The sequence below is a fragment of the Nyctereutes procyonoides genome, unplaced genomic scaffold (genome assembly GCF_905146905.1).
Source record: "Nyctereutes procyonoides isolate TBG_1078 unplaced genomic scaffold, NYPRO_anot_genome, whole genome shotgun sequence".
NCBI classification, from domain to species: domain Eukaryota; kingdom Metazoa; phylum Chordata; class Mammalia; order Carnivora; family Canidae; genus Nyctereutes; species Nyctereutes procyonoides.
In genome coordinates, this window is record NW_026575032.1 from 6,578,171 (window position 1) to 6,605,938 (window position 27,768).

The 27,768-nt window shown below is 35.8% G+C and overlaps 1 protein-coding gene across 6 annotated transcripts in view; it reads left to right on the top strand.

Moving 5' to 3' along the window:
* The window catches only part of INTU (inturned planar cell polarity protein), an 84,308-nt gene that overhangs the window by 26,084 nt on the left and 30,456 nt on the right, over positions 1-27,768 (top strand). For 4 of the 6 annotated variants that reach the window (XM_055317056.1, XM_055317058.1, XM_055317061.1 and 1 more), the window contains exons 3-6: positions 2,668-2,753; positions 13,819-14,022; positions 18,818-18,936; positions 24,784-24,873. In XM_055317056.1, coding sequence (XP_055173031.1) covers positions 2,668-2,753; positions 13,819-14,022; positions 18,818-18,936; positions 24,784-24,873 — 499 coding nt within the window. The remainder of the gene's footprint in view (positions 1-2,667; positions 2,754-13,818; positions 14,023-18,817; positions 18,937-24,783; positions 24,874-27,768) is intronic. The other 2 variants (XM_055317057.1, XM_055317059.1) reach the window with 2 other exon arrangements.

Genomic DNA, 27,768 nt, shown 5'->3' on the forward strand with positions numbered 1-27,768 from the left:
TTCATCAAGATGACCCAGTTTTGCTAGTTTAAGTAGGTGTTTTTTAAGGATTGGAAAGGATAGGGTTAAAGAAATCACACATTAATGTTCTAAACACATTAGTTTAACAGTAGAAGTTTTATTTTAAGTGCTTTTTGTGTAACTTCTAAGGTTCTCACCTGTGATCACTGAATAACTTTGTTTTGTATGACACACTTGTGCTATTTCTCTTTTAAATTTTTTGAAGTTTTTTTACTTTTTAGAAATCTTTTTGAGGTATAACATTCATAACATGGACAAATCTTAAGTATACATTGAATGAATTTTGACATATGTATATGCCTGTGTAACTACCACCCAAAGAACATTTCCAGTACCCAGAAGGTTCCATAGTGCCTCCTCCCAGTTAATACCTCCTCCCTTCTGAAAGTCAAGTTTTCTATCAACAGAGTTGGTTTTTCCTCCTCCTCTTCTTCTTTTTTTAATTTTACGTCTTCTTAAACTTCATTTAATAGAAAAATATAGGGTATATTCTCTTGTGTTTATTTTCTTTATTTTATAATCTTGGGAAATATCCAGGCTTTTGATATGTGATATTCCATTGTATATTCATTTTTACATTTCACTGTTGATGGACATTCCGCTTGTTTCCAGTTAAACATTTGCAGTGCTTTTTTAAAAAGATAGGTTCAGTTTTTTGTGAGCACCTAATGAATGGTTTTTATTCTCTGATATTTTACATGTTGTTATTTGATACATATTTTCATTTTCACCTTCTGTAAAACTTGAAACATTTCAATTTTCTTTTTCCCCCTTTTAAAAAAAGACTATTTATCTAGAGAGTGAGAGCAAGCTAAGAGAGGGGCTGACAGAAATGGACACAGTCTCAAGCAGACTCTGAGCTGAGCATGGAGCTCAGCTTGGGACTCGATCTTACAACTCCGAGATCATAACTGAGCCAAAACCAAGAATTGTGCGCTTAACCGACAGAGCCACCTGAGCCACCCCAGTGTTTCAGTTTTCTTAAAATATCTCTGCCGTATTTGTCTCTTCTCCTTCACATCATTTCTTTCTCTGAAAATCTTTAAAGAATAATAATAATTTCTTAAACTATATATTCATTTTGTATATAGTATAAGTAGAGCAGTAAACAAACTTTGGCATATATGTTATCATAGCCCTTGGTGCCTTTCAGTATGCATTTGATATAAGTAGATGCTGAGAAATTGTTGGAGTTTCTCAAATGATTAATTTTACATTGAGGAATTGATTTAAGCACTGTGATAAACTGATTTCACCTCTTTCTATTTTATTTAACTTTTGAATGTATCTTGATAAAATTTTCCATCAGTAATTTGCAGAGCATTTCTTATCTAATAGTTCAAACCAATTCATGCAGTTCATTTCCTTTCAGCCTTTGGCAGGGCATACTAATGACTTTTGTGTGCTTGTTAAGAAAGAACTTTGCTGCCCACTGCAGTGATACGATGTCCAGGAAGCCTGCCACTTCTGAGTCACAGAGATGCTGAGAATGAGAAGTTAGAGAATGAGAAGTGGATATAATATTTCTGTTACAGAAAGAGAAAATTTTCTACTAAACACTTAAAAATATGTATACTACACTCACTCTAATTAATTTTCATATCTGTTATGACAATACATGTATGTCTCCTGCTTTTAGAGCTTTGTTAGACATGTTTTCAGATGATTACTCCCCACAACAGTAGCTCTATTGTTCAGGGCTGTTCACTACACAAACATTCTTGAAATAATAATCCAGAACCAGGACTTTCAGTGCCTTGCCTTACAAGATGTACAAAAACATGAGGGACTGATGGAGAATTGTCTACTAACACTATTATCTGTATACATGTCTATTATCCGTCTTCCCCAGAGTATGAAGCTCTGTGACAGTAGAGATTTTTGTCTATTCAGTTCTCTATCTGTAGTGCCTAGAACAGTGCATGGTATACAGTAGGTGCTCAATAAATATCTGTTAGGTGAATATTAATTATTTGGTCCATTTCCTAATGATATATTTAGGAATGATAGAAAATAACCTTGGTGTATATATATTTCTATTAATTAAAAATATTGATATTACCTCTGTGTTATAAAAGTAATTTCCATTTTAACACTGATCTTTATTTTATGAAAGTTTGATAAACATACACATTTACAGAAAAGCCGTGGAAAAGAAGCTTTTACCAAAACATGCTGTGAATTTTGTTATGGTTGGGGCCTTTGAAACAAAGAGCCGTGTATAGACACAGATCAATAATAACAGTGAATGCTGCAGCATGTTGAGTTATGATGTACCACATGGATTTAATTACAGTTTCAGCCAAATTTTTTTACTGTGTAAGTACTTGGTTTATGCTACAAATTTTGTATTTGTCCTTTGAGTTGACATAATCCTCCCAATTGTATCCGAAATGAGAATATTCATCTCTTTAAATATCCATAGGTTGTCTTTAGTGATGGCATAACATTGGGCTGCATTATAATATAAGAAAAGAGTGGAATGGGAGCTTAGCTCTGCTGCTATGAGCTATATAATAATACATAATGAATTCCATAGTACTTTGAAGAGGTTGGAATCGATGCTTTTTAAAAAAATGTTCTAAGTTTTAGTTAGTTTTTAATGTTTGGATAGTCATACAACAACCTTTGTTATTCTGTTTTCAGGTGATGTCCTTGTTGCTGTGAACGATGTTGATGTGACCTCTGAGAACATAGAGAGAGTTCTGTCTTGCATTCCTGGACCTATGCAGGTATGAACGGTTTTTGTATTTTATGATGGATTACAGAAAATAAGGACAACTTGTAATGTTTTCTTTTTTAAGATTCTGAAAATTATCATGTATAAGGTGAGTTACACTTACATGCTTGACTATGTAAAAAATTTTAGCTCTTGTTAACATTTTTAGCTTTTGGAGATTATTCTAAATAGATAAAATATCTACAAATAAAACTCCTATGTAAAGCAGGAATAATGACAATAATAAGAAAATATATCATGACCAACCTGCTATTATAAGTACTATACATGTTGAAAATCCAGTTCTTAGAGGAGTCGTTTTAGTCATGGAATTTTCTTTTCTCTGATTTATTAAAATCACTATTCCTGTGAAGTTTTTTTTTTTTAACATGGCTTTGTTTATTTTAAAAACTAGTTATACTATTTTCTTGATTTTTTTTCCTGATATCTAGTTTAGCCTTATTCCTGAGCTTTTATTGAGCTAGTGAGTTATTTTTCATTCCTTGTAGGTAAAAAGAAATCTCTTTTATAATATTATTTTGATAGTCTAAGCATTGACATTTCGTATCATAGATGATGACATTTTTAGGTCATTAGATGTATTTTGAAAATGCTGTACTTTCTTTTTATGAATGCTCTGCTCCTGTTAGTATCAGGAATTAGTTTTTGTCTTTTGAGGGATAGGGAGGATGATATGTTTTAGATAGGTTAGATATTCCATCAGACTGTGAGAGGATGAAGCACTTTCTGGATTGATCAGGAAAAAGAACAGAATCCCGGATAAATCAAAATCTTCCTGCATCTGATTTGAAATTCTGAAATGATAGGACCCATGATGAAATTATTTTTTTTCTAAGAAATAACATTCTTATGTTCTCTTCTTTCTCTTTTTTTTTCTCTTCTTAAAACACACATGCGTGCGTGCATGCACACACACACACACACACACACACACACACAAATATACACGCCCCAAAGACACACATGGATGCTCTATCCAAGTAGCTACCTTTGGAAGTGCAAAATGAAGGTGCTAGAATAACCATGGTATAGCCAGTGACCGGCAGTGCCTAGGAATGGATAGAGATATGCCAGTAGAGATGGGGTGGTGTTTGAAATATTAACAATCAGGCAGATAGCAGCCATCGTGCTGAAATAGGGTACACTGTTGTCCCAGATGTGGAGAGGTCCCAGGGTGAGCCAGGGTACTAGCGCACCTAATGGGGCTCAGACAGCAGCTACTTAGCAATCACTAAGGAAGAATTACAGTATTGTAACAACTAACTCAGCTTTCCCCCAGTAAACTGGCTGCACATGAGCCCCGGGTCAGGGTCTTTGCTTTCTCACCTCCATCAGTTGCAGGTGCCTGCCACTGTTGCCGGAGTTCAACCGTGTCTCTTCTGTCTTCCCAAATTATGTTCACAGTGAAGTCACATTTTACTGATGTTTAACTAACATGTACAAGTTCAGCTAAGCACACTCAGAAGTTAAAAAAAAAAAAAGGAAGAAATAATGATTTAAATATTTTGGTACAATTCCACCCATATTTGCATGTCCTCGTTAAGTATGAAATAGGAGTCGTGTATCTGCTGTTTGCCCAGTTTGCCTTTTATGGCATGAGCATCTTGCTGCATTAAGTGTGGTTCTATATTTACACACACACACACACACACACACACGCACACACAGCTCTTACGTGCCAGTATGTACACCCTGTGCCTAAATGAAAAAAACAGCAGTTTGTTTTGAAAATGGAAGAAAAAGTTTTGAATTGCTTGAATTTATCATATTCAGAGTATGTTATACTCCATCACTCTGGCACATTCTTGCCTTCCTGATGTAAGTTCACAGTGATTTTGACAGTATATAATTGGAGAATATAATCCTATCATAAGATGTATATTATTAAAATCTTTTTATTATTTTAGAAAATAAACTTTTTTCTTATTATAAAGGTAATACATGCTTATTGTAAAAATTGAAAAATGTTAAGAAGAGACAAAATCTTTTAAAATCCCACCGTCTGGACATCCTGGGTGGCTCAGCAGTTTAGCACCACCTTCAGCCCAGGGCATCCTAGAGACCCAGGATCGAGTCCCACGTCAAGCTCCCTGCATGGAGCCTGCTTCTCCCTCTCCCTGTGTCTCTGCCTCTCCCTCTCTATCTCTCGTGAATAAATAAATAAAATCTTTAACAAAAAAATCCCACCATCTGAGAATATTCATGATTAATATTTTGGAATATTTTATTCTAGTTTAACCCCTTGAGTATAAACATATATGCATATTTTTTACTAGCAGAATTGGTATTATAGCTGTGTCATACTCAAAAGTAAGCACCAGCATTTAGCATAATGTTTCCTTAATAATGATTTAGAACATAGTTAAAATTCCTTTAGCCAGAGATAATGTTTAATTAGTACACTATGTTTTTCTTAAATCGTTAGTGTTGGAAGGGAGGTAAAGTATAAGCCTGTCCCTACTACCCATGTAAACTAGGAGGTTCAGGGAAGGTGGGAGTCGAATTGGAAAGGGAACTAGTGTTTGTACATACCAAGCAGTACATGGGTGTTTTGCTAGTATCATTTCTCTTAGTAATCTCATTTATTCTTCATAACAGTCTGTAAGATACCAATAATTGTATTTCTGTTTTATATGTGAAGAAAAAGAATCTAAGAGAGATGTAATGATTTCTCCAAGGTTGCAGAATTAATGACTCAGGGAGCTGAAACTGACTCCAGCGCATGATCTTTTCCCATTTTTCACACAACCTGGGTGGATCCCCATCCCTGCTGGGCCAGAACTGAGGGCCAGACTAATTGAGGTCCCAGAAAAAGTTGCTTTACTTGCTTTCTGTCTTTGGCATCTGAAACAGTTATTCAAGCAGTCAGAGAAGAGGAATGCTTATTTATAAAGACTACTGTATGAGACTTTTTAACATTTAAATTTGGAAATATCTAATGGCAATATTTCAAACTTCTACTCGGTGTATAAAAATGGTCTGAAAGCTTCTTGTCATCTGACAGAGCATGTCCTCGGGAGCTACATCTGCCATGCGGTAATGTGGTAGAATGAGGTCAGAGCTCCATTTAAACCTGGCTCTGAGCAAGTTGCTAGACTGTTCTGGATTTCAGTTTTCTCAGCTACAATCAGAAGAGATTTGAGCAAATGTATCTGAGCCCAGTTCCAACTCTGCAGTTCTGTGCTTGATTTTTAAATGAGTCTGTTATAAATAAATTCAGAATACCAGAATGAAATCCAGAGGTGAAGCTTACTTGCTAGGTGAGGTACAAAAAGCCCAAATAATTTCTTTTAAAGCCAAGTTTTGGGATGCTTCAGTGGCTCAGCGGTTGAACATCTGCCTTTGGCTCAAGGCATAATCTTGGGGTCCGGGATCGAGTCCCACACCGGGCTCCTTATAGGGTACCTGCTTTTCCCTCTGCCTGTGTCTCTGTCTCTCTCTCTCTGTGTCTCTCATGAATAAAGAAATTAAATCTTAAAGAAAAAAAATAAAGCCAAGTTTTAACATTCTGCAAAAATAGTTGTCTTAGATTCTCCAAAAATATTATCTGTCCTGAAAGAAAAAAAAAGGCTAGAGAATTGTTCTAGACTAAGGGAGACTGAAGTAACATCCTACTAAATACAGTAGCTAGCTAATCCTTAATTGATCCTGGATTGCAGTGGGGAACAGCTATATTGGGACAATATGGGAAATTTGGGCACAGACTTTGAGAACAGTATTATATTTAATATTCGAATTCCTAAGTGTGATAATTGTATTTGGTTGGTAGGAGAAGGTCCCTATCCTTAGGAGATATGTGCTCAGGTATTCAGCAATGAAGCATTAAATTGTCTGCAGATAATTCTGAAGTGATTCAGCCAAATTTTTTTTTTGAATACAGAAAGTGGGGGTGAGGAGGGAAGGAGAGGGGAGTAAGAGAAAAGGAGAAACGCAAATGTGACAAAATGTTAACAATGGGTGAAACTGGGTGAGAAATAAAGCGTGGGCAATTATTATGTTCTTACAACTTTTCTGTAGGTTTGAAATTTTTTAAGTAAGAAGTTGTGGGTTTGAGAAAAAGGTTTTATATCTAAAGTGACAAGAACAAAGATGCAAGTGCCCTTCTAATTACTAACTTTGTGACCTTTATTGCTGCAGCTCTGTGCACTCATTTATTTAACAAGCACATAATTATAAATATTATAGTATATGCCACCCATTCCCGGCTTGATCAGGGAGCCTGGGTTCAAATTTTGCAGTTGACCAGGATTGATTGTATTAAGCACTGGGCCATGGCTTGTTTTCCTGGAGCTTTGGAGGAAGACAACTCCTTTTATAGGAGATTAGCCTGTAGAACATTAGTCTTGGACTCTTACCTCTCAAGTACTTTTTAGGTCCAGGAGAAGGGGAGAATTCTTTTTTTTTTTTTTTTTAAGATTTTATTTATTTATTCATGAGAGACACAAAGAGAGAGGCAGAGACATAAGCAGAGGGAGAAGCTCTCCCTGCAGGGAGCCTGTTGCGGGACTGGATCCCAGGACCCTGGGATCACACCCTGAGCCGAAAGATGCTCAAGTGCTGAGCTACCCAGGCGTCCCAGGAAAAGTCTTTTTAAAGGAGATGATGGTTGGGTGGAATGTTTTAATTTTTATTATTGCCTTGTTCCACAAAAGTGATATATATGCTGTGGAAATACTAGGAAATAGACTGGAAAAAAATAAAAATAAATAAATTTGTAAATCTCTATTCTCAGAACCCAGAAGTACCATCTGTGTTGATATTTTAAAGTGGAGGACTGGCTTGATCAGATTTGCCTTTTAGGAATATTTCACTCTGAATGGGACTAGAGGTTGGGAAACCAGGTGACCACCTTCACTGCAATCCAGAAGAGAGGTGATAAAGGCCTAAGCAGAGCATTGTTGTGGATATGAGGAAGGAGTAGATTAGATTTAAAATAATGTGAGGCAAAAAGGACAATACTTCCTACAAGATAAAGAAAAGTCCAAGATCCCTTCCAGGTTTCATCTTGAATAACTCAGTGAGATTGCCCAAAAGAGAAGAGGATCAAGGAGAGATCATTTGTTGAGTCTGACTCAATTTCTTCAGAATTTTGATTGAGGAATATTCAAAGCATCTGCCAGACAAAGGAGAAAGAATCAGACAGGCAAATAGCAGCATAGATGCTGTAAGAGAGACCCCATGAGAACCATGGGGCAGAGTTGAGACTGGTCTACTCTTGGAGCTGCTTCAGATTCTAACAACCTTTCTGGTTCCCATCTGTGAAGAGGATGGCATGGTAGGAAAGAAAGAATTTGCTTGTTTGTTTGACAGAGGCTGAAGAGACATTGCTTGTTAAATGGAAGGGTTGAAGATAGAAGTAGAGAGGGGATAATTAAAGAAACAAGATTTTGGAAGTGATGAGTTATGGAGGGCATGTCTTTTGATCCAGGGAAAGGCACATCATTTCCTGAACTGGAAGGAAAGGAAGAAACGATTGGCAAATTGCACACACAAAAAAACATTTTGAGGGAGACAGGCAATGAGGAATGATGAAACATGTCACAGGTTAATGTCCTCAGAGGAACAACAGAAACCCCCACCCCCTTTTTTTTTTTTTTAAAGATTTTATTTATTTATTCATGAGAGACAGAGAGAGAGGCAGAGACATAGGCAGAGGGAGAAGCAGGCTCCTTGCAGGGAGCCTGATGCAGGACTCGATCCCAGATCTCGGGATCATGCCCTAAGCCGAAGGCAGACACTCAACTGCATCCTAGAAAATCCTTTTATAAGAAGTTTCATGTAAACTATTTTATATTAGATTATTTATTTGGGGTTTTTTAAGATTTTGTTTGTTTATTTATTTATTTAGAGAGAGAGCATGAGCTGGGGGAGGGGCAAAGGACGGAGGAGACAGAGAACACCAAGCTGACTCCATGCTAAGTGTGGAGCCTGACTTGGGGCTCAGTCTCATGACCCTGAGATCATGATCTGAGCCAAAATCAATTTGGACATTCCACCAACTGAGCCACCCTGGCACTCCACTCTAGATGTTTCTTAATAAAATTTTCTGTAAAATATATTCCTTAATATTTATGTATATCAACCCCTTTTTAAAAATAGCGCATAACTCTTGATTTAGTTATTTGTCTCATCCATTATTATTTTATCAAAGCAACCAGATATCCTGACATTTAAAGCTACTTAACATGTAAACTTTTCAAAATGTCTTGCTGAAGTGTAATTATCTTTGCATTATGGAGCTGACTTTACTTAAATCTGAAGAATGGTGGCTAAAATAGTTCTTAAAAGAATTTTAATGGATGGGTCTGTGGTGAGTGTATTTGTTTGAGTTTTTAACATGGTGAGGAGAAAGCGTCCTTACACCACAAAAAAGAAGTGCAGTTGTTTGCCAAGTATAACATTAGTTCATTTTCAAGTATGTCATTTTTCACTAAGCATAACAAACTAGTCTTAAATTTTAGGTTGTCACTGCTGCCCAAAGTAAAATTAGTGAATTTTTATTTTGAGTTTACCACCTCATTTCCCTTTGTCATTTTTGGTGAGTCACAGTTGATCTTTTGACCTCTCTACCCACAAGAATCTCAGCTGAAAGATGCTTTCCCTGTTGTGAGGCACATTTCTTTCTCTGAAGACCACCTTTTGCCTTGTTTACCACTGGTATGCAAAGCTCTCACAGATACTCCAACAGACCCAACCTGTCTCTGTGACACCTAACTTCCCTAGGATGCAACTCATCTTATGCTTGCTTTGTCAGATTTCTCCCCATCCTCTCCACTCATATACATACCTCCTCACCAAAGACTAATGCTGAGGACATCTAACCTGTCATAAGCTCTGGGTTCAGGATTTCCTAAAATTCTTAGATTTCTCACATTTTCAAGGAACACCACCAAAGGTTCCCGTGTATTTTATTTGGACACCCTTAAATCCTCATTCTCCAGTAAAAGGGCCCTCGACCACCAAGCCATTCACTTCATGAGATCCTTTTTTTTTTTTTTTAAAGATTTTACTTATTTATTCATAGAGACAGAGAGAGAGAGGCAGAGACACAAGCAGAGGGAGAAGCAGGCACCATACAGAGAGCCCGACGTGGGACTCGATCCAGGGTCTCCAGGATCACGCCCTGGGCTGCAGGCATCGCTAAACCGCTGCACCACCAGGGCTGCCCACTTCATGAGGTCCTTGTTCAAGGATTTTATGTTTGTGGTTATGTTTATATTTCTATTTATGTATACACATTTTGAGCATTACTTACTAGAATAGATACAACTCTGAGAATGTAGTCTTTAGGCTAATGCTTAGTTGTTCTCGTTTAGGTCAAAACTCACACCAAAATATTCTTTTTCATCTTTGTAAGATCATTTCTAAAACAGTGTCTCTTCAGCTGTCTCTGACCTTAACTATATATTAAGTTTCATCAGATAATGCTTGATTGTTCCCATATAGGATCTCTAATTTTTTTTTATTATTGTTTAGTTTGCTTATTATTTTCCTCCCAAATTTCTACTCAGCCTTTTTTGATACACTGTTGTAGTATTGAGGGCCCATTTTTCAATAGGTTTATAGCAAACAAAAAATTTAGTAAAGGCTGATCTTTTCCATTTGGAATATTACATGTTTTGTTAAGGCCTCAGGAAAATTTTATGAAGAATTTCTCCCCTCCTATTTTCTATACAGATTACTGCTGATCTTAACCTAGTTTATCTTTACTCTGAATATATACATATGATGAATTTAGGCCTCATGTCTCTTTTCTACTTGTTAATAAAATAAATCTGAGACTTATTTTAGAAAAGATGTTTATTTAACTTAATTCACTTTAGGTAGACAGATAATTTAGTGCCCTTGAGATGCCACAGACAGCTATAGAGAAGCAAAATTGAATATAATCATAAATAGTCACTCCTTGTCAACAAAAAACAGTATTTAGATTTTTGTCTTTTGGAAGGTTTTATTCATCAGGACAAATTTGTTTTATAGTATATTACTAACAGTTGAATGGGCTGGTAGGATTATGAATAAATTTTTAAAAATAATATGCTTAATATCTTTTATAAAAATATAAATATATAAATCTTATTTTTAAAAAGAATGGCTGTATTAGTATTTATCATATTTCAAGTCAATCAGAGAAGGACAAACATTATATGGTCTCATTCATTTGGGGAATATAAAAAATAGTGAAAGGAAATAAAGGGGAAAGGAGAGAAAATGAGTGGGAAGTATCAGGGAGGGAGACAAAACATGAGAGACTCCTAACTCTGGGAAATGAGCAAGGGGTAGTGGAAGGGGAGGTGGGCGGGGGGTGGAGATGACTGGGTGACGGGCACTGAGGGGGGACACTTGATGGGATGAGCACTGGGTGTTATGCTATGCTATATGTTGGCAAATTGAACTCCAATAAAACAAACAAATATAAATAAATAAATACATACATATATACATACATACATACATAAATACAGTTGGCCTTAAAAGAAACAAACAATCCAATCATGAAATGGGCAAAAGACATGAACAGAAATTTCACCAAAGAAGACATACACATGGCCAACAAGCACATGAGAAAATGCTCCGCATCCCTTGCCATCAGGGAAATACAAACCAAAACCACAATGAGACACCACCTCACACCAATGAGAATGGTGAAAATTAAAAAGACAGGAGACAATAAACGTTGGAGAGGATGTGGAGAAAGGGGGACCCTCTTGCACTGTTGGTGGGAATGTGAGCTGGTGCAGCCACTCTGGAAAACTGTGTGGAGGTTCCTCAAAGAGTTAAAAATAGGCCTGCCCTACGACCCAGCAATTGCACTGCTGGGGATTTACCCCAAAGATACAGATACAGTGAAACAGCAGGACACCTGCACCCCAAATGTTTATAGCAGCAATGTCCACAATAGCCAAACTGTGGAAGGAGCCTCGGTGTCCATCGAAAGATGAATGGATAAAGAAGATGTGGTTTATGTATACAATGGAATATTCCTCAGCCATTAGAAACGACAAATACCCACCATTTGCTTCAACGTGGATGGAACTGGAGGGTATTATGCTGAGTCAAGTAAGTCAATCAGAGAAGGACAAACATTATATGGTCTCATTCATTTGGGGAATGTAAAAAATAGTGAAAGGGAATAAAGGGAAAAGGAGAGAAAATGAGTGGAAAATATCAGTGAGGGTGATGGAACATGAAAGACTGCTAACTCTGGGAAACAAGGGGTAATGGAAAGGGAGACTGGTGGGGAGGATGGGGTGACAGGCACTGAGAGTGGCACTTGATGGGATGAGCACTGGGTGTTATATGTCGGCAAATTGAACTTAAATAAAAAATAAATAAATAACTAAATAAAGTTGGCCTTAAAATGGCATCTCTTGTAATAAATGATTAAAAATTAGAGATTATTTATTACTATCTTGATAATCATTTTTTTAAAGATTTATTTATTTATTAGAGAGATTGAGAGACAGACAGTGAGCAGAGGTAAGGGCAGAGGGACAGGAAGACAAGCAGACTCCCCTCTATGCCCGATGTGGGCCTTGATCCCAAGACCCTGAGATCATGACCTGAGCTGAAATCAAGAATCAGACGCTAAGCCACCTAGGTGCCCCTATCTTGATGATAACTTTTAAAGATTTTTGTCTAAAATGGAATTTAATGTGTATAGTTTATCTGCTTTTAAATACTGGCTAGACATTTCCCATCCCCAGCTTTATTGAGGTATGATTGACAAATAAAAATTATATATATTTAGGTTGTACATGATTTTTTTTAAAAATACAGTGTGATGATGTAACATACATATATTGAGTAGATTTTTTTCTTGATCAAACATGAATTTATCTTTTGACTTAAAATTTAATCTAATTTTAAGAGTCATTATACTTTAATGTTTAAATTTGAAACTTATGGATTATTACAGTTAGAATATCCTGTTTTACTTATCTGTATTTTGATAAGATTTTAAACATCAGGACTACTTTGTGGTTATATAACTTATGATAGTGTTCTTACTACATGAAATTAGCTGTATCTAGTGAAAACTTCTTTTAGTCAAGACACACATCGATGCTTCTTTAAAATGAACAAGTTATTTTTGGCCAACTGGCATCTAGACACAGTTTCATTTTTCAAGGAAAAGTAATTGAGAAATGGAAGCTACCTTTCAACAACTGGAACATGGCCACATTCTAGATTCTTACCAATCTTCTCTGATGACACCAGGCTGTGAAAATAAAACTACCTTGGTAAAACTGATAGGTAATTTTCTCAGGCTCATAGTCCCAGATCCAGCATGTTGGTAGGTTTTTTTTCTCCTCGGTCTTTATTTTAAAGGACTACAAGGGGGATCCCTGGGTGGCGCAGCGGTTTGGCGCCTGTCTTTGGCCCAGGGCGCGATCCTGGAGACCCGGGATCGAATCCCATGTCGGGCTCCCGGTGCATGGAGCCTGCTTCTCCCTCTGCCTGTGTCTCTGCCAATCTCTCTCTCTCTGTATGACTATCGTAAATAATAAAAAAAAAATAATAATAATAATAAAAAAATAAAAAATAAAGGACTACAAGGAATGCCTAAGAGAAAAATATTTGGATATCACCTCACTTGGAAAAAAAGCTAATCTGGTTGTATGCAGTTCCTCTTAATCCTGAATCTCTTCCTTTACCCTTCCCAGATGAGCTATCAGCATTCATAATACAGTGTTCCTCTTTTTGAAATTATATGATCTTATGAATTTTTGTTTTTCCATGGCATTTCTTTGTTGTCAGTAACTTAGAATACAGTGATTAAATAAATAAATTTTTGTACAGAGAATTATAAATTTACTCAATAAATATAATATGTGCCAAATTCTGTAATAATAATATATGCCAAAAACTAGGCTAGGAGCTGGGAATACAAATGTAAATAGAATACATATTCCTAGCCATCAAAGAGCTCATATTCTAGGATGATTTTTAGCTGTATTCAGCATACCTAAATGTCTGTGCATGTACAGACCCTTCTTTGTGAAAACTGCAGCTGACCTTCTCTTGTTGAAAAATTAACACATTGTTTTGTTAAGGTAAAACTGACATTTGAAAATGCATATGCTGTGAAAAAGGAAACAACTCAACCAAGACAGAAAAAGGCACAGTCTAACACAAGTGATTTAGTCAAACTTCTATGGGGAGAAGAAGTTGAAGGTATCCAGCAAAATATCCTAAACACTCCTCACATCGTTATGTATCTCACACTGCAGCTTGACTCAGAAACATCAAAGGAAGAGGTGAGTGCTTTCTCAAAAGTGCAAAGAAAGAGAATAAGACTCTTTTATAGCCTTTCAAGTGAATAATCACTTTTTTCAGTTATTCTTTGTCTTTATGATTTTGATATGTCTCTTACACATAGCAAGCAGTCTTCTGACAAGCCTAATTGAATCCATTTATACAGATTATCCTGAAATATTGGAATTTGTTTCTACCATGTTCTTTAAAGAATTCTTTTTGAGCTACTTATTCCATAGTATTTTTCTTCTCTATCATTGGTTGCTCTATGCTCTATTTTTTTTGGTGATTGCTCTTAAAATCTTATATTTGTCTTAGCAGATTCTATACACTACCTTAACTCTTTTTCAAAATAATTCAAGGCCCTTAGTACACCTTATTTCCAACTATCCACTCTTCACATACTATTTTCCTCAGCATTTTAGTGCTATCATTTTTTAAAAAGATTTATTTTTATTTACTTTAGAGAGAGAGTGTGTACACGCACGAGAAGGGATTAGGGAAGTGGGGCAGATGGAGAGGGAGAGAGAGAATCTTAAGCAGGCTCTACACCCAGCTCAGAGCCCAATGTGGAGCTCAGTCTCAGGACCCTGAGATCATGACCTGAGCTGAAATCAAGAGTCAGATGCTTAACCGACTGAGCCACCCAGATGCCCCATGCTGTTATTCTTTAATTTCAGAAATTGGGGATAATTATACTAGTCCTACTACTATTTATTATTATTCTACTATATACATTATAAAACATGTAAGTAATACATTATAAAATGTACGGTTTATGCATTATACTTCAAACAAACCTTTAAATTTACACAAATTCTACCATTTTCTTTACTCACTATTCTTTCTTCCATTTCAGACTTTCCTTATTTGATCATTTTTCTTCTTCTTAAGACATATTTTAGGCATTTCTTTATAGTGAAAGTCTCTTGATGGTGAATTCTTTTTGTTGTTACTTACCCGATAGTGTTTTTTTCACCTCTTCTTGAAAGGTGCTTTGTAATTCTACATTGCATTAGTCAGAATAGGCCAATTGCTGTAACAACCCTGATGTCTCAGTGGCTTAACATAATAGGAGTTTATTTCTCATTTCAATATAAATGTTCCTGCTCATGTGGCTCAGTGGTTGGAGCCCTTCATCTAGCAGTTCCATGATTTCCAAAGGCTTCAGAGTCCTCCATTGGATTGTTTGCATCTAGTTCACCAAGGAGAAAAGAGAAAAAGCATCTAATATCCCATGAGACAGTTCTTCAGAGTCCTAGCTTAAACCACTTCTGCCCATGTTCTAGTGCCTAGAACTAGTTATATGAACTTCTCTCAATGCAAGGTGGTAAGAAAATGTAGATTTTCTATGTAGTGAGGAAGAAGATGAAGTTGACACATGGCATTGCTTATTCAGGTAGAATGTTATTTTCTCTAATCTCTTTGAAGATAGTATTCCTTTGTCTTCTGATTTAAGTAATTGCGGTTAAGTCTACCATCAGTCATTCCTCTATAAGGAATCTTTTATTTTCTTTGTTTGATTTCTTGCTTCTGCTATGTTCAAACTGTTTTTAATCTCTCTATTGTGTTTTCTATTTTAAAAATCTCATTTTTAGGAGTTCCTGAAAAGTCTTTTTTTTTTAATTTTTATTTATTTATGATAGTCACAGAGAGAGAGGCAGAGACACAGGCAGAGGGAGAAGCAGGCTCAATGCACCGGGAGCCCGACGTGGGATTCGATCCTGGGTCTCCAGGATCACGCCCTGGGCCAAAGGCAGGTGCCAAACCACTGTGCCACCCAGGGATCCCCCTGAAAAGTCTTTAATCTACATTTCAAATCTGCCATATTCCTGGTCATATTCCATATTGCCTAGTCTCTTGTTGCTTGCTTGTCTTAGTGTGATTCTATACTTTATTTCTCTAAGTATTTCATACATATTCTGTGTTCTTTTCTATTCTGTATCTGCCCATTCTTCCATCTCTAAGTCCTAAGAGGACTCTGATGTGTGGTGGTTTGCCTTCTTGTGTCCTTGATGATCACCGACTAGACTTACTACTCGATTTTATCTCTGGGAGTCCTATGATTGGAAAGTGGGAAAGAATTCCTCCAGAGAGAATTTGCTTCCTCTGTTTCTGCTACTGACCTAGGGTACTTCAGGCCTCTATAAGAGTCCGGGTTTAACACAGTGGTCCTAGGTTAGCCCAATACTCAGTGCCCTGGTTGACACTATTGTAGGCATCAACCCTCAAGACATCCCTGCCTCTGTCCTTCTGCCCACCAGTCCCAGCTGAGGGATGGGATTGAAGTAAAGAGAATTTGCTTGCTTTGCAGCTTGCAAAGCAGTTCCAGGGAAGGGGATTGAAAGGGTATGGAGAAGATGTCCTTAGAAGCCTCTCTACTTCTTACATATGCGGCAGTTCAACAAGTTGTGTTCTAGCCATAACTCTATTTGTTTTACAGCATGAGGGTCTCTCAAAGCATTTACTTTACCATAATGCTTCAAACAGAAGTGAGATCTAAGAAGTTTTTACTAATTTACATTTCTTTGCTCCTGAAGTCCTTGCAGGCTCTATTCTCATTGCCAAAGCCATTTTATCCAAGGCGTGCATTTCCTTGTGTTGCATCTTCGTATAACAAAATTTCATCAGTAACTGAAATGGAAAAGAAGGGATTTACTTACATGTATTTTTTGTAATTTTCTGTGTTCTGAAAATATAGGGACCTAAAATTAATTATTCTGAGTTCTTGCATGTATTAATTGTCTTTTATACTTTTAAAACAAGTGAGAAAATTAACTATTTATTCTATAAAACACACAACAAAATTCTGGGATGGTAGCACCCTGAAACTTAATAGGTCATCTTGAAACAGAATACCACTGAGGCCTTTTGTCATCTTTGCCTTTCTTTCCATGGGAAAATGTGTAGATGTTTCTCAAATGAACAGGTCTCTGTCTGCTGACAGCTCTCTATCAACACTATAATTAGGAGAGGCTTTTTATTCTTACTGTACAGAGTGGGAGCTGCTGCAAATGCATGCTACTAACAAGTACCTAAAAATACAGCTAATTAAATTGATTAGGAACTGTAGAGTATGCCAGGTCCTTAATAGTAAGGCTTTCTGGGCTGGTTGCTGCAGAGGTGGAAAAAAGAGTTATAAGATTTGGAAATTTCAAGAACCTAATCAAAGACTACTATATAGTTATTTGTTTAAAGTGGTATTTAATATTTGGCTAAATGCAATGTGTATATACTATTCAAGGTTTAAATATGTTAAGTAAGCATGACTGAAGATCTTAACTGATGTTTGGCTTAATTTCTAAAGACAAAATTTTTATAACTGTTTTTATCTTAGAAATATTGCAAGAAAATTTGAGTGTTAGGCAGAGTGTATTTGACCAACATATTCTATAGCAATTTGCATGTACTGAATGTGCTTAATAAGTATTAAAAAAAGGTGTGTCCAGTTTATCATTTATATTTGTCCTAATGTAAAAGTTGCCAAGACATGGACACTAAGTCAACATAATTATTTCTTGTAAAGAGAGACCAAAACAAGATGTAGAAAACGCTTTAGAGAGAGAACCAAGGAAAAAATGTATTTTAGGAGTTTGGGCTTTCCATAGTAGCTGTATTAATATTTAGGGATATTAAATATTGAATAGCATTACTGGGAGCTACTCCGAATTCTCTATGGTTTCTATTTAGAAATTTTTATATTGCCAGCTTTTAATTTGCCTTGTGAGAAAAACAGCATGTTGTTTTAAGTCATAACAAAAAAGTGAGATACAGACTGATTCATCCTTTTGTATAGAAGTTCTAGCACAATGCACATCCTGATTTTGAAATTTATTTTGTGAAGCTGTTTACTGGGAACATGCTCTTCTTAAAAATAAAAAAAATATTAAGTTTTTAAAAATTATCTTCTAGATCTATTTTTTTCCATAATTTTTTTTAAATTTTTATTTATTTACGATAGTCACACACAGAGAGAGAAAGAGAGAGAGGCAGAGACACAGGCAGAGAGAGAAGTAGGCTCCATGCACCGGGAGCCCGACGTGGGATTTGATCCCGGGTCTCCAGGATCACGCCCTGAGCCAAAGGCAGGCGCTAAACCGCTGCGCCACCCAGGGTTCCCTTTTCCATAATTTATAATGTGCTTTCTTTAAAAGTTTGAACTCAGATTAATTTGTGGTAGGCAAACACTTTTAAATATAAGACAGATATTATAACATCATAATACTACTTTCTATCTGTGCTACTATAATTTTATATACTTAGTTTGTAAATTTAACTGTAGTATTGTCTTGGGTTTAAGTAAAGATTTAATGATGATTTCACCAAAGATGATGAAGATCATCTTTTAAATGTCAATAAGGAAAGTAGTTAAATTTAAAGACTCTCATAGTTACATGTGGCATCTGTGTAGATATGCTACCAGAGGAGATACGAAAATTTGTATAATGAAAAATATTATTATGAGAGTTTATTGTAAAGGAGATTAAAGTTTAAAACAGTGAAATTACTTGAATTATTCTAACTAATCATTGTCCTACTCAGTATATGTTTTGGTATTATAACCAGCTTTGACAGTCTGTAACTTACTTTCAGACGTAGTGTTTTAAATACTAGGTAATGTGTTAAAATTCCAGACATAGTTCCCTCTTTGTGTTTGTTTGGATTAAACTACCTCTGAAGTTGAAAGGATTCGTTTTTTTGTTCTTTTCTTAATAGTAAAATCTGAACTTTCCATTACCAAAATAATGGTTGAAATATATGGGGGGTTGATCATTTGTGTTTGTTTTCATTTAATAGCAGGAAATTCTTTATCATTGTCCAGTATCTGATGCATCTCAGAAACTTAAAAATGTGAGAGGAATATTTCTTACACTCTGTGACATGTTGGAAAATGTAACTGGGACACAAGTTACTAGGTAAGAATTGATTTTAATTTAACTTTAATTCTATTTCTTGCAAGTTCTGTACCTTGGTTCTGACAAAATACTAAGATAAGTGTCTATTATACAAATATACTTATATCTATCATATAGATAACTATACAGCAAATGTGATATCTGCAGGTATTTTGTTTCTCACCGAAGTTATTTCTACCAGTCACCTATATAGAGGTATAGGTTCTCCATACAGCTGTAGATGGGGTGTTTTGGCACACTACATAGCAGAGTTGGACAAATCACCTATAGTTTAGAATTTATTCATGAATGTGGTATGTCTTAAGCATGGCATTATGTTGAGTCTAGGCTTTTACATATTTTTCTCTTGATTATTAACTTGCTAGGCAATACTTTTTTGATTGGTAAAAATGACTGAACACTGAATTTTTCTTGTAGTTCAAAATAGTCTGTTTACAACTATGACAGAAAAAGAAAACATAAACACTTTAAGAAGAGGAGTCAGAATGCAGTATTACCTGTGCAAGTTCACTCAATGATAAAAAAGCAAGACTTCTGTGAAATAACCTTTGGAAAAACAGAATACACCATATAGTCAGTTATAGAGCCACATATCCCATTCCACATTGATTTATTAAGCCCTGACTTTGAAATGCCACATTTAAGTTATGGGAGGAGAGTGCTCAAAACTTTTGAGTTTGTTTTTGTTTTTGTTTTAATAAAATCTAGGGATTACAACCCGTTTTTCTTTCTTAACTCAACAATTTTAGGCTTTACAAAAACATTATCTCAGATTTTAAGAGCCCCATAATACATAAAATATAAAGTTGGATTTTTTAAGGCTTTAACTTTTACCGTCTTCTGATAAAAATGACACTTCTGTGATTTTAAAAGATAAGATCTGCAATACAGTAGAAAGAATTCCCTTGTTTTCCTAAATAAAAGTTATATTTAATCATAGGGCTCATTTTTAAGACTTTAGTAACTGAGGCTACATTTAGTGTCTAAATTTGCATTCAAAAAAACATGTTGAGTGAAATCTTATGATACTTTTTTTTCTCTAACTTATTTAGCTCCATCTACATCATTGCAAATGGCAAGATTTTTATTTTTTATGGCTGAGTAATATTCCATTTATATACACATCCCCACACACACATCTTTTCTATCCATTCATCAGTCAATGGACATTGGGAACTTTTCATAATTTAGCTATTGTAGATAATGCTGCTATAAATATCAAGGTATATGTATCATTTTTGAATTTGTGGTTTTGTATTCTTTGGGTAAATACCTAGTAGTATAATTGCTGGATCATAGAGTAGTTCTATTTTTAACTTTTTGTGGAACTTCCATACTGTTTCCCAGTGTATCTGCACCAGTTTGCATTCCCAACAGTGCAAGAAGTTTCCCTTTTCTCCACCCCAAGCACCTATTGTTTCTTCTATTGTTGATTTTAACCATTCTGACAGGGGTGAGGGGATACCTCATTGTAGTATTGATTTGGATTTCCCTGATGGTAATTTATGTTGAGCATCTTTTCATGTGTCTGTTGCCCATCTGGATGTCTTCTTTGGGAAAATGTCTATTCATGTCTTTTGCCCATTTTTTTTGCCCATTTTTTAATTGGTTTATTCATTTTGGGGGCATTCAATTTTATAAGTTCCTTATAGATTTTGGATAGTAATCCTTTTTCAGATATATCATTTGCAAATATCTTCTCCCATTCTTCCATAGGTTGCCTTTTAGTTTTATTGATGGTATCCTTTGCAGCTTTTTATTTTGATGATATCCCCCCAATAGTTTATTTTTACTTTTGTTTCCCTTGCTAAGGAGACCTATCTAGAAAAATATTTCTACAACTGGTGTCAAAGGAGTTATTGCTTATATTTTTTCCTACTTTTATGATTTCAGGTCTCACATTTAGGTCTTTTTTTTTTTTTGAAGATTTTATTTATTTATTCATGAGAAACATAGAGAGAGGGGCAGAGACATAGGCCAAGGGAGAAGCAGGCTCCCCGCGGGGACCCTGATGCAGGACTCAATCCCAGGACCCCAGGATTATGACCTGAGCCAAAGTCACAACCACTGAGCCATCCAGGTGTCCCGCACATTTAGGTCTTTAATCCAGTCTGAGTTATTTTTGTGAATGGTGTAAGGAAGTGGTCCAGTTTCATTCTTTTGCATGTAGCTGACCAGTTTTCCCAATAACATTTGTTGAAGACTATCTTTTTCCCTATGGATATTCTTTCCTCTTTGTTAAAGATTAACTGACCATATAGATGTGGGTTCATTTCTGCATTTTCTGCTCTGTTCCACTGATCTATATGTCTGTTTTTTTGGCAGTACCAAACTGTTTTGATCACTACAGCTTTGTAATATAACGTGAAGTCCATAACTGTGATGCCTCCTGCTTTGCTTTTCTTTTTCAAGATTGTTTTCATTATTTAGGATCTTTTGTGGTTCATAAAAATTTTAGGATTGATAGTTCTAGCTCTGTGAAAAATGCTGTGGTATTTTGATAGGGATTGCATTAAATGTATCGATTGTAGGATAGACATTTTAACAATATTTGTTCTTTCCATCCATGAGCATTAAATGTCTTCCCATTTCTTTGTGATGTCTTCAGTTGCTTTCATCAGTGTTTTGTAGTTTTCATAGTACAGGTCTTTTACATCTTTGGTTAGTTTTATTCCTAGGTATCTTATGGGTTTTGGTGCAATTGTAAATGGGATTGATTCCTTAATTTCTTCTGCTGCTGCTTCATTATTGGTGTAGAGAAATGCAACATATTTCTGTATGTTGATTTTGTATTCTGCTGATACACTGAATTAGTATATCAGTTGAAGCAGTTTTTTGGTGGAATTTTTTGGGTTTTCAATACAGAGTATGATATCATCTGCAAATAGTGAAAGTCTTACTTCCTCCTTGTTGATTTGGATGCCGTTTATTTCTTTTCGTTGTGTAATCGCTGAGGCTTGGACTTCCAGTACTATGTTAAATAACAGTGATGAGAGTGGACATCCCTGTCTTGTTCCTGGTAGTAGAAGAAAAGCTCTGTTTTCCCCTTTGAGGATGATAATTAGCTGGGTTTTTTCTTATATATGGCCTTTATGATATTGAGGTATAGTCCCCCTAAACCTACTTTGTTGAGGATTTTTATCATGAGTGAATATAATACTTTGTCAAATGCTTTTTCTGCATCTACTGAAATGATATGGTTCTTATCTTTTCTTTTATTAATGTCATGTATCAATCACATTGATTGATTTCCAATATTGAACCACCCTGGCAACCCAGGAATAAATCCACCACTTAATCATGGTGAATGCTTTTTTTAAGTGTATTGTTGGATTTGGTTTCCTAGTAGTTTATTGAGAATTTTTGCATCTATACTTATCAGAGATATTGGCCTGTATTTCTCTTTTTTAGTGTAGTCTTTATCTTTGCAATGACATGGATGGAGCTAGAGAGTATTATGCTAAGCAAAATAAGTCAGAGAAAGACAAATACCAAGTGACTTCACTCACTTGTGAAATTTAAGAAACAAGCGAGCAAAGGGAAGGTAAAACGAGAGAGAAAAGCAAAGAAACAAACTCTTAACTACAGAGAACAAACTGCTGGTTACCAGGAGGGACATAGTAGGGAGGGGGTGGGCTAACTAGGAGATGGGGATCAAGCAATGCACATGTTATCATGAGCTCTGGGCAATATATGGAAGTATTGAATCCCTATATTGTACACCTGACACTAATATTACAGAGTATATTAAATAACTGGAATTTAAATAAAAATCTAACAACTAAAAAAAATAGTGATGGTAATGCCTAGAGGATTAGATTAAAAGAATCATAATGTCTAGCAAATAGTATGCATTTGACTATAATAAAAATAACAGTAATAGTAAAAAATAATACATTTCAGCATTAAAGGAAATCATATAAATTAATGATGTGGGAAAAAAAACATATTACTGAACTCCTTTTGTTTTTTTAAACAGCTTTATTGAGATATAGTTCATTTATCTTACAGTTTGCCCATTTAAAGTGCATGATTTGGTGATTGTATATTTGCAGATATGTGCAACCATCATGAGAGTCAATTTTAGAATATTTGCATGCCATGCAAAAAAAAACAAAAACAAAAACCTGTACTGGACATTTCATGTGAATGAAATCATAATATGTGGTTACTTGTGATGCTTCTCAGTATGATGTTTTCAAGGTGCAGGCCTCCATTTTAATCTTTTTGGAAATAAAATTTGTTTTAAGTTTCTCCGTGTGGATTTGATTTATTTCTTTTTACTTTAAAGGGTAGATGTTATTTGATATTTAGGTCTTGTTATTAATGATAAGATATTGATTAAACATGTGGGAAACTAAAAATAGGTAGAAAATTTTTTTTGGAAACAATAAATATGAAAATGACTCCTTAGCAATATGTGTGTCTTATTGTACACACTATTTTAAATCTATAGTGATATTAATGTATGACTATACAAAGAATCTAATATTTGTCAAAAAGCATATATATATGTAAGCTTTATTAAGGCAAAAGTAATATTCCTTTTGAAAAAAGTCTATTTAGCAATTCATGTTTAAAATCTACACACTGATCTATTGCAGTATAAAAGGTACATTATATCCAAAGGACTCAACAAATAAAACCTAATACATGTATTCTCATTTAAAGAAATAAAACACTGAATATGTGTTTATTTTCTTTTCTTCCCACCACCTACTCACACTACAGGATGGAATCATTATGCTCTCTATGATTTCATAGTTCATTACTATATCTCTTTAAAGAACATATTTAATTTGTTTTCCAACTTGATTAAAGTACAGTAAATTGCATATATGTAAAATATACAATCTGATGAGTTTTGACAGAGATGTATAGACCCTGAAACCATCATCACAATGAATATATACATTATTCTAAAAGTTTCCTTGAGAGAGATGCCTGGGTGGCTCAGCAGTTGAGCCTCTGCTTTCGGCTCAAGGCATGATTCCAGGGTCCGGGATCGAGTTCCGCATCGGGCTCCTTGCAGGAGAGCCTGCTTCTTTCTCCCTCTGCCTATGTCTCTGTGTCTCTCTCACTCTCTCTGTATCTCTCATGAATAAATAAATAAAACTTTTTTTAAAAAAAGTTCCCTTGAGAACATGTTTAAATCTGACTTACATTTTAGTTACTTGTTTATTTATCTGTGTCCTGTATTGAATTATTATCTTGTGAGCCGAGACCGTGTCTTCCTTTCTTTGTAGTTTATCTTAATAAATCATGTTCATAAATAAGCAGTGAGAAAATATTTGTTAAATTGGCATACTAGGATCCCTGGGTGGCTCAGCGGTTTAGCACCTGCCTTCGGCCCAGGATGTGATCCTGGAGTCCCAGGATCAAGTCCCACGTCGGGCTCCCTGCATGGAGCCTGCTTCTCCCTCTGCCTGTCTCTCTCTCTCTCTCTCTCTCTCTCTCTCTCTCTCTCTCTTTCTCTCTGTGTGTGTGTCCCTCATTAATAAATAAATAAAATCTTTAAAAAAAATTGGCCTACTATTGGAAACTTTCTTTTGAGAAAAATAGCATACAATCACCTAATGTTAGTGAAAGAATTTCAGTACTTATTACTGTAATAGGTCTACTTTTGTTTGACCTAGAGCTTTTTGTAGGTTTTAAAAAAATATTTCAGGGTATATTTTTGTTGTTATATAATTACTTGTCTTTTCTTTGTGGCAGTTAGGTATATGCCAAGAAATTTGCTTCATTAAGCATGCAGTTCTTAAACCATGTGTAATCTTTTATGAGTGACTTTATAATTTTATGACATTTAAGATATTCTAACTTTACTTTCACTCTATTTTTTCTTAGCTCATCCCTTCTTTTGAATGGGAGACAAATCCATGTGGCTTATTGGAAAGAATCTGACAAGTTGTTGCTAATTGGCCTGCCTGCTGAAGAGTAAGTTGAGACCTTTTTTTTTTAACCTTAAAATCATTTCTAAAATACTGCTAACAAAGTCTGTTTCATTAAAGTTATGCCATTTTTGTCAAAAACAAACTCCTTCAAACAGTTTTACCGTTTAAAGATTTGTTGCAACAGTGCGGTAGCTACCATGTTAATTTAGAATTAAGAATACAGAGAAGGGGCACGAAGGTGGCTCAGTTGGTTAAGTGTCCAACTCTTGATTTCGGCTCAGGTCATGAATTCAGGGTCCTGGGATCAGGCCATGCTCAGGTTGTGTGCTGAGCATGGAGCCTGCTTGAAATTTTCTCTTCCTTTGCCATTTCTTCTACTTGCTTGCTCTCATTCTCTCTCAAAATAATTAATTCATTAAAAACAGAAAAGTGGTGGGAACAATTAGTAAGGCAGGGCTTTTAATACATTTCCTTCTGAGATTTGGCCAGTAGAGAGGTGGCTGAGAGAAGACCTCCTCTGCTCAAACTTTTGACAAGATTGTGATTTGGATTTTATGTGTTCACAGTTTTTTACTGTTGGGAATTTTGGAGAACTAAAGGTCAAGCAGAAATTTCGGTATTTGGCCCTGATATTCAGCACCTTTGGCAAAATACATTTGACCCTTGAACAATATGGGTTCGAATTGCATTGATCCACTTATATGTGGGGTTTTTTCAATAAATATTTTGAAAGATTTTTTTGGAGATTTGTAACAGTATGAAAAAACTTAAAGATGAACTGTGTAGCCTAGTAATATTGAAAAAATTGTGAAAAAGGTATAATATCATGAATGCATTAAATACATGTAGATACTAGTCTTTCTTATTATCATTACTACCATACAATATACATAAGTCTTATTATTAAAAGTTAACATTTATCAAAACTTACTCATACAAACACTTAGATGGAGCAGTTCACAGTTGAGAGAAATGTGAACAAATGTAAAGATGCAGTATTAAATCATAACCACATAAAATTAACTATATTGCACACTGCTGTAATAATTTTGCAGCCACCTCCTATTGCTATTACAGTGAGCTCAAGTCTTATGATTATCTGCTTGCAACTCTCTGTGACACTGATCATCTCCATGTGACCAGTTGGTCTTTCCAGTAAATTGTATATTACAGTAAAAAAAGTGATTTCTCACAGTTCTTGCATATTTTTCATTGTGTTTAGTGTTAGTGCAATACTGTAAACCTTGAATAACACCATGAGACTCATATGAAGTGCTAGTAGTAATGCTAGAAGTGCTTCCAAGAAGCAGAGAAAAGTTATGACATTACACGAAGTCAAATTACTTGATATATACTGTAGATTGAGGTCTGCAACTGCAGTTGCCCGCCATTTCAAGATAAATAAATCCAGCATGTGGGCCATTGTGAAAAAGAAAAGGAAATTCATGAAGCTGTCATTGTAGTTATGCCAGCAGGTGCAAAACACTGCACTTTTTGTGATATATCTTTTTATCTTGTATTGAAGATGCAGCTTTTATGTAGGCATAGGATTGCTATGAGAAAAGCACACTTATAGACTCTAATATGATTTGAGAAAAAATAGTCATTATATGACAACTTAAGGCAAAAATAAGGTGAAGGATCCAAAGTGGAAGAATTTAATGCCAGCAAAGGACAGCTTGACAATTTTACAAGGAGGTTTAGTTTAAAAAATGTCAAGACAGCAGGAGAAGCAGGTTCTGCTGATAAGAGACAAAAGATGAGTTCCCAGATGCCATTAAGAAAACCAGTAGGGGATCCCTGGGTGGCGCAGTGGTTTGGCGCCTGCCCAGGGCGTGATCCTGGAGACCCGGGATCGAATCCCACATCGGGTTCCCGGTGCATGGAGCCTGCTTCTCCCTCTGCCTGTGTCTCTGCCCTCTCTCTCTCTCTCTCTCTCTCTCTCTCTCTCTCCCTCCCTCTCTGTGACTATCATAAATAAATAAAAATTAAAAAAAAGAAAAGAAAGAAAACCAGTAAGAGGGCAGCCCCGATGGCGCAGCGGTTTGGCGCCGCCTGAAGCCCAGGGTGTGATCCTGGAGACATGGGATCGAGTCCCACATCGGGCTCTCTGCATGGAGCCTGCTTCTCTCTCTGCCTGTGTCCTACTGTGTCTCTGCCTCTGTGTGTGTGTATCTCTCATGAATAAATAAATTTTAAAAAATTCTTAAAAAACAAAAGAAAAGAAAACCAGTAAAAGAAAGGATATCTGCCTCAAGGTTTTTAATACCAACAAAAGTGTCCTATTCTGGGGGGAAAAATGTTGGTTGCATAGGACATTAGTGAAGAAGAAAAGTGAGCACCAAGATATAAGGCAGGAAGGAATAGGCTAACTGCTGTTTTGTGCAACTACAGTCAAATCAGGACTGCCCTTATCTGTAAAGTTCCTAAACCCCAAACCTTGAAGGAAAAAGATAAACACCTGCTGCCAGTCTTTTGGTTGTATAGCAAGAAAACCTGGACAGTGAGAACCCTTTTTCTGGAGTGGTTCCATTGAAACTTTGTCCCTAAAGTCAGGAAATACTTTGCCTTTGAAAATTCTTTTGATATTGGACAATGACCCTGGCCACCCAGAACCCCATGAGTTCAACACCAAAGATTTTAATATATTGCCCCCCAAACACAACATCTCCAATTCAGCCTCTAGGGCTCCTTACACATGGTACTCTATGGAAAGGATTGTCAATGCTATGGAAGAGAACCTCAATGGAGAGAACATCATGAAAGTCTGGAAGGATTACACCATTGAAGATGCCATTGCTGTTGCGGAAAAGGCCATGAAAGCCATCAAGCCCGAAACAATAAATTCCTGCTGGAGAAGATACTGTGCATGACTTCACAGGATTTCTGACAGAGCCAGTCAAGGAAATCATGAAAGAGATTGTGGATATGGCAAAAA